Source organism: Sinocyclocheilus anshuiensis, unplaced genomic scaffold (genome assembly GCF_001515605.1).
Source record: "Sinocyclocheilus anshuiensis isolate Anshui unplaced genomic scaffold, SAMN03320099.WGS_v1.1 scaffold2504, whole genome shotgun sequence".
Classification (NCBI taxonomy): Eukaryota; Metazoa; Chordata; class Actinopteri; order Cypriniformes; family Cyprinidae; genus Sinocyclocheilus; species Sinocyclocheilus anshuiensis.
Window position 1 is genome coordinate 59,772 of NW_015536617.1, and position 8,245 is coordinate 68,016.

At 38.9% G+C, this 8,245-nt stretch overlaps 1 protein-coding gene across 1 annotated transcript in view; it reads right to left on the reverse strand.

Moving 5' to 3' along the window:
* Positions 1-8,245, reverse strand: part of LOC107703906 (WNT1-inducible-signaling pathway protein 3-like) — a 21,834-nt gene that overhangs the window by 9,405 nt on the left and 4,184 nt on the right. Inside the window, exon 4 of the mRNA XM_016506709.1 lies at positions 6,457-6,650. Coding sequence (XP_016362195.1) covers positions 6,457-6,650 — 194 coding nt within the window. The remainder of the gene's footprint in view (positions 1-6,456; positions 6,651-8,245) is intronic.

The window sequence follows — 8,245 nt, forward strand, 5'->3', positions numbered from 1 at the left end:
GCTTTTCAGACCGATGAGCTTTGTAAAAATCGACGCGTTTCAGAAAGGCGGGGCCTAGAGGAGAAACAATAATGTACAGTATGTGGAAAATAATGTGTTTTTTTAACCTTAAACCGCATAAACACATTTCATTACACCAAATACACAAAATAATGTTCTTTTTAGCAACATCATATGACCCCTTTAAGATAAAGTCCTCATCTTCAGTTGTCGTTACGGGTAATCCCGTGCGCCCAGTCCATTTTGGTATGGCCTCCTCCTTAGTCTGCGCTTCTTTAGAGTCACTTTTGTACTTTGATGCATTAAAAAGAGCCGTTGAAATACTCTGTTGGGATGTACTAGTTTTATTTTAACTCAGTGGCCCATCCTTCTCATTTGAGGTCTTTTGTATCTGTGAAGTAGAAAGATAGGGAAAAAAATCAGGTTTAATCTTTTTCTGTCCCAGGAAAGTGCTCACATGCACAAGTAGTCTCTGCACTACATTTCTACTCTTTTCACTTGTGGTAAAAACATTATTTAACAAACATTATATCTGTTAAATCCTTAAAACTTCAACCAAGACACAAATAAATTATGCCTAAAAACACTGAGAACAGCTTTTGCATTTAAAAATAACATTTACTGTAATTTTAAATGCATAAATCTGGGATTATGTTAAATGTGGGGCTGTGTTCAATGATCTTTGTATTGCACCTGATTAATGTCCTTGTTAAACAAAAATAGATTCATATTTTGATGACTGATTCGCTCATTTCGTCCACGAACGAGCCGACTGATTCACTTTTTTCATTAATGAGCAAGATGTTCCAGTTCATTTCAGAATGAGAGCTCTCTCTAGTTCAAAATTATAACACAGTGAAGGGTGTATTCGTTCAGTACATTCAACTAATCATATGTGACCCTGGACCTCAAAACCAGTCTTAAGTGTCAATTTTTAAAAATTGAGGTTTATACATCATCTGAAAGCTGAATAAATAAGCTTTCCATTGAAAATCTGGAATCTGAGGGTGCAAAAAAATCTAAATATTGACAAAATCGCCTTTAAAGTTGTCCAAATGAAGTTCTTAACAATGCATATTACTAATCAAAAATTAAGTTTTGATATATTTACGGTAGGAAATTTACAAAATATCTTCATGGAACATGATCTTTACTTAATATCCTAATGATTTTTGGCATAGAAGAATATATATATAATTTTGACCCATACAATGTATTTTTGGCTATTGCTACAAATATCCCCGTGCAACTTAAGACTGGTTTTGTGCTCCAGGGTCACATATGCTCTTTTACAGCTCACACTCAAACGCTATTGACAGGGAGATTAGTGAACGACAAATGAGTCAATGCATTAAGTGAACGAGATCGTTCACTTAAAACGTTTATTAAAAAGGCAGATTAGTTCACAAATGTAACATCACTATCTTACATACATAAAAAAATCATTTTTATTTATTTTTTTTTTCAAACGTGCACTCTTCATTTTGTTACATAACCGATTCAATTTGAGGACAGCAACAAATACCATTTATTATCTTTATAGCATGTCAATCACTTTTAATGTATGATCTAATGGAGTCACTTCTCTAGGTAGTACAGGTCAGCGAGAGGCTATACTGTTTCAGTTAAGCAAAAGCACACCGACTTGGGTAAGCTGATAAATAGCATTAGCAAAAAAGTCGTGCTTACCTTTGTGTGAATTTCAGGATGATTCCCTTGCAGATGTCGCTTTAGATTTGTTGTGTTTTTACCAGCAATTTCCGCTCCACACGGTTTACACAAGATCTTGTTTGTCTTGACGTGAAATTGACCCATAAATCTTCTCTTCTTTTTCTCCCAGCTGTTGCATTTCATTATAGTTTAAGTCAGACAGACACCCAATGTATGCAAGATGATGTCATGTACTCGAATGCCGCATCGTCAGGTGGATCAGTACGTTACTTTTCAAATGTGCTTGTGCGTCTTTTGGATCTTTTCCAAAAACGTCCCTCACTCACATTTTCGTCTAATTTTTATTAGTTAATGAAAATGTAAATATATTTTAATTATAGTTTTTGTCATCATCACTTAATTTTTATTTAGTTATTGTGTCGTTTTCATCAGTGAAAACTTGTCGTTAACGAAAATTGTAACGAAAAATTTTCGTCAACGAAATTAACACTGGCACACATCAACCATCAGGGTGGGGTACACAACCATCGCATGTCACAACTTGCCCGCCATCTCCTTCTCTGGCACCCCTCGGCACGGATGCTCTGGCACACTGCTGGCAGTGGGTTTATGCAATTATGCCTTTTACCCAGTGAGGCTCCTTTAACAGGCCCTGTGCAAGATCAGGGAGGATGAGGAGCAGGTACTGCTGGTTGTGCCGTATTCCGATCTAACGCTCCTCGCGACAGGAGGGACCTTCTTTCTCAGGGCCAGGGCACTATTTGGCACCCACGTCCTGATCTGTGGAACCTGCACGTTTGGCTTCTGGATGGGACGTGGCAGATCTCTCTGGCCTCTCACAGGCTGTGATAGATACTATGACTCAGGCTAGGGCCCTCTCTACCAGGCAGGCCATGCTCTGAAGTGGGGTCTGTTTGTTGACTGGTGTTCCTCTCGCCAAGAAGACCCCCAGAGATGCCCGGTCAGCGTTGTGCTTTCCTGCAAGAAAAGTTGGAGCGGAGGCTGTCCCCCTCCACTTTGAAAGTGTATGTCGCTGCCATTGTGGCGCATCACGATGCAGTGGATGGAAGATTCTTGGGGAGGCGCGACCTGATCGTCAGGTTCCTGAGAGGCGTGAGGAGATTAAATCCTCTCAGATCACGCCTCGTTCCCTCTTGGGATCTCTCTGTGGTTCTGGCAGGACTACGGGGAGCCACCTTTGAGCCACTTGACTCATTGTCACTGTCATTTAAGACCGTTCCTGGTCGTGCTCACATCCATCAAGACGGTTGGGGACCTGCAGGCATTTTCGATTAATGAATCGTGCCTTGAGTTTGGGCCGGCTGATTCTCACGTTATCTTGAGGCCTTGGCCTGGTTATGTGCCCAAAGTTCCCACCACTCCCTTTCAGGACCAGGTGGTGAACTTGTAAGCGCTGCCCTTGGAGGAGGCAGATCCAGCCCTTGTGTTGCTGTGTCCCGTTCGCGCTTTGCGCATTTACGTAAAATGCACCCAGAGCTTCAGACATTCTGAACAGCTGTTTGTTTGCTTTGGAGAACAACAGAAGGGGATGGCAGTCTCCAAGCAGAGGTTGGCCCACTGGCTAGTGGATGCCATCACCTTGGCATACCAGACACAAGTCGAGCCATTCCCCCTGGGGGTGAGAGCTCATTCCACTCAGAATGTCGCCTGCTCTTGGGCGTTGGTGCAAGGCACCTCCCTAGCAGACATCTGCAGAGCTGCGGGCTGGGCGACACCTAATACCTTCGCGAGGTTCTATAAACTCTGGGTGGAGCCAGTTTCCTCCCATGTATTGGGTACAAACAGGTAATTTGCGGGAGGTCTGGCTCGGTGTCTCGCTTGTGCCACCATTCCTCTGGTTGGGATAGGTGTGCTTATCTTCTTCCAGTAAGTTCCCCATCTGGTGAATCCTGGTCGATTCCTCCAACACCCTGTGGCATTCAGACTTAGTGGAGGAGTTTGTTGCCACGTCCAGTATTTGGGTTGCATGCCATTAGTCACCCCCTTTTACTGGACTTGGTGCCATACATGAGATTCCCTTGGTAATCCTGTATGTTTTTTTTCCACGGTACGGTTTCCCGTAGTAAACCCATGTCTTCCCTAGACAGTTTTATTTACTATCAGTTCCTGTTGTGTTCTCCTGAACTCGGGTCACGACAGTTGTCAGATAGTGCTGTAACCAGTCTTACTGTTCACCTTCCTATTTGGATGTGTCTCTGCACCCCAATGATTGCTGAAATCTAGAATTGTGAGAATGTCGCAACAACTGTTTTTTCGCTTCCCTGGTAAGCCCGTATATTTGATATATTATCTGGCTTGTAGGGCATTGGGAAGGTTACGGATTGAGGTGCATCTGTCCTGACACACTTGCTTGTCAGCACCTGCAGCTTCAATTTTCAAACAAAGTTCTGGTTGTAGCGCTTTCCATAGGGATCCCTAACATCAGTGTCGACGTAACGTAGAGCGTGACTGACTGATAGGGAATGTCTCGTTTATGTATGTAACCCTCATTCCCTGATGGAGGGAACAGAGATGTTACGTCCCTCATGCCACAACCGTGAACTGCACTGAATAAATGCTTCTCGGCTCCTCAGCACAAACCTGGATGAGTGGATGCACGTCACCATCTTATATACCCGTATGTACGGGGAGTGGCTTGGCATGCAAATTCCACTCGTTAATTGTCACTGGCTGTTTCTTGTAATGCTCAGAGGTGATTGGGGCTCCAAAGTGAGACCCCTAATGTCAATGTCAATGCAACGACTCGTTCCCTCCTTCAGGGAACGAGTGTTACATACATAAATGAGACAAACACTACATTAACATTTGACCACCAGAAAATATCCAAATACTTCATTTACAACACAAATTCATTGTCTGCATTTATTTGATCTAAAATAGTTTATCCAAAAATTTTAATTCTGTAAGTATTTACTCACCATTATATTGTTACAGACTTCTACATTTTTCAATCTGACTCATAACTTGAACATGCGGGCCGTAAATATTACTTGACCAAACTTATTTCCAGAAGCCTTGGCATTAGTGTATATTATCAGTTCATGATTTTCTCATTTGTATTAGACAATCAGTTGATGAAGACCGAAAGTTGATCAGTGATTTGATTTGAGAGTCAATAAATTTAATATACAGAGCTCAGATCAAATATTGCGATTTGTCAATAACATCAAACCTCACTGGTGCTTGTGTCATGACATGAAGTCAAATAATACCAGAACCAACACTGTACAAAAAAACAAGCAAAACAAAACAAAACTGAAGTACAGAAAACAAAAACATCAGGCAACCAGTTTCAGGACTTTTTTGAGTTGAAAAATTGTTAACTTAATAAAATTTGGGCTGTGATTTCATCAAAAACAATACAATAAGTTCTATGAACTAATATTTCTTGTAGATCCACATTCAATCAACATTTTAAGTTCACATTTTAAGTTAATATGAGAATTGATATTACATAATTATGACAGAATTTTTTTAGTTTGTCTGCCATTTTGTTGTGCAAATTGAAAAGCTTATATAAATTACTTCAATGCAAGTTGTATAAGCTCTGAAATTGATGAAACCTCACCAAAAAACACTAATACAACAAAATATAATCAAAAACAAAATATAAACATCAGTTTATACTTCTTTCTGATTAACAAATATTTGTCATGATAAGTCCCCACGTTTTGCCCAAAAACTAAAATTATTTAAGTGCGTTTTCAGTGATCAAACTGAACCTGCTTAGGAGCCTGTTAGTTGGACCCTCAGCACCAAACTTGACATTATTGCTCAAACTCAATGACCAAACTTACTTTATTTAATATATAATATAATGTTGTTAAATCATCTGATGTCACAATAAATGATTTGGCTAATGACTGTTGAAAAAAAGTTGAACAATGATTAGATACTAGAATTTTTGATCTGTTCATCATGCATACAATATGATAATTTTGTCCTCTGAAGACTTGGATTAAACCACTGGAGTTGGATGGATTACATATAGGCTACCTTTTTGTCCTTTTTGGCGATTGAATACAAGTTTGGAAAGGCATGTAGGGTGTGTAGATGTGTGTAGAAGACAGAATTTCTAGTTTAAAGGAACACCACTATTTTTGAAAATAGGCTCATTTTCCAACTCCCCTAGAGTTTTACCGTTTTCGAATCCATTCAGCCGATCTCCGGGTCTGGCGGTAGCACTTTTAGCTGCAGCTTAGCATAGATCATTGAATCTGATTAGACCGTTAGCATCTCGCTCAAAAATGACCAAAGAGTTTCGATATTTTTCCTATTTAAAACTTGACTCTTCTGTAGTTACATCGTGTACTAAAACCGACGGAAAATGAAAAGTTGCGATTTTCTAGGCCGATATGGCTAGGAACTATACTCTCATTCCGGCGTAATAATCAAGGAACTTTGCTGCCTTACCGTGGGTGCAGCAGGCACAATGATATTACGCAGTGCCTAAAAATAGGCTTATTGGAAGTTACCTAGCTGGGGACTGTTTTCAGGTGCTGCGTAATATCATTGCGCCTGCTGTGAAAAAAAAAATCCTTTTTGAGCGAGATGCTAATGGTCTAATCAGATTAAATGATCTATGCTAAGCTGCAGCTAAAAGTGCTACCGCCAGACCTGGAGATCGGCTGAATGGATTCGAAAACGGTAAAACTCAACTGTTTAACTCTAGGGGAGTTGGAAAATGAGCCTATTTTCAAAAATAGTGGAGTGTTCCTTTAACCTTGCACATTATGTAAATTTCCAGCAGGACGGATCTCTTACCTTCAGTCCCTTTAGAGCATTTTTATCACATGGTCGAAGCAGACAGAGTCGGCGCTCTTTTCTCATCTCACACTTGCTGTTGTCGTTGTTGACTCGTATAGAGATGCCGATGCCGCAGGTGCGTGAACAGGGTGACCAGGATGTGGTCTGGACCAAACAGTTCTTCTTCCAGGCTAAGGGAGGATCCCTGTAAGCTTTCAGTGTTACAGTCACAAAGCACTATGTCATCCCACAGCACACATTCAAACATCTGCCCTCACCCCAGGCTTCACAATTCTGACAGGAACAATGAGTCTATGAATACTCCATAGTTATTGATCTGTCGTACTTAGGAGCTGTTTACTGATGACGTCAATTTTTAGAACAACCCAGAAGGCATATTCACCATGGTTTCTCTCTGGAGTTTCTAAGAAGATTTTAAAATAGCTGTTTTATGAATAATGTCAGTGCAAGTACAATGTTCAAAGATAGCTAGCAAATTGGAAGTGGTTTATTTTATTTTTAGTATGGATGTTTGAAAGCAGTGTCAACACTACTACACTTTCTATGTAAACCAAAGTTTATGTGCTTGACGAATGACATTTACTTACAGTAACTAAAATTAGTCCTCATATGGCAACTTTTGTTTGAGGTATAAGTGCATGTAATGTATTTAATGAAAATCTCTTCAAACTTGCAACTGCTATTCTAAAAGTCCCTAAGAAATTCCAGAGTGAACCCATGACTAAAAAATGTACACTTTAGTTTGGGACCAATTCTCACAACTTTTGCCTCAATAAACTCTTAATCTGCTGCATATTAATAGTTATGGTCATGCAGAATACGGCATTAATATGTGCTTCATAATTCTAATAAACAGCCAATACGCTAGTAATATGGAATAAGCAACTAGTTATTAGTGAGAACTGGTCTCTAAACTAAAGTGTTACCAGATTTTCTTATAGCTTCAAGGACAGCAACATGAACTGCTCTGTTGGTTAAAAGTACAACTCTACTGTATCATATCTCATTCTCATCATCTGAGTATCTCCCACATGCTTATAAAGGAGTGATTGTTCCAAATTCAATACAAGTAAAGCTCTATTAGCAGCATTTGTGACATGCTGTCAATTTAAATACCACTAACATTATACATTTCAATTTAAAAAATACAGTAAAGCACTTACAATGAAAGAAAATTGGACCAGGCAGTAAATTTTAGAAGTATAGGCACAATGACCAGGAACAGCCTACCCAGGTGAAAAAAATATATATTTGTGCTTTTTCAGACATACTTACTATATTTAAATGATACTATACTAAGTGCATATTAAATGTATTATTTTGAAACAACTTTAAACTAAAAAAGGACAGCAGCATATATACTTTGGTGAAAAACAAAACAAAACGTACTATTAAATGTATTAAAAATGCACTTGAAATACAAGTATGTTTATAGTATATTTGTATTACTACAAAAAATACTCAAGTACATTTTAATACATTATGAAAAAACAAAAATGAAAAAAGACTGAAAGTTATACCGGCCTTACTAAAAAGTACAGAATTTTACATCAATGAATGAATAAAAATTACAATGCAATTTTCTGAAGAAAAAAAATTTGAAAAACAACAAATGTTAATATTTCACACACAAACACAAAAAAGCAAATGATGATTTGTTTTCTTTTTAAGAATGACAGTACGCTGAGAACAATGTACCTGGTCGGTAATATAGTCAAAAACCTTCCCAGCCTCAGCAAGGCAAGGCAAGGCAAGTTTATTTGTATAGCCAATTTCATCAACAATG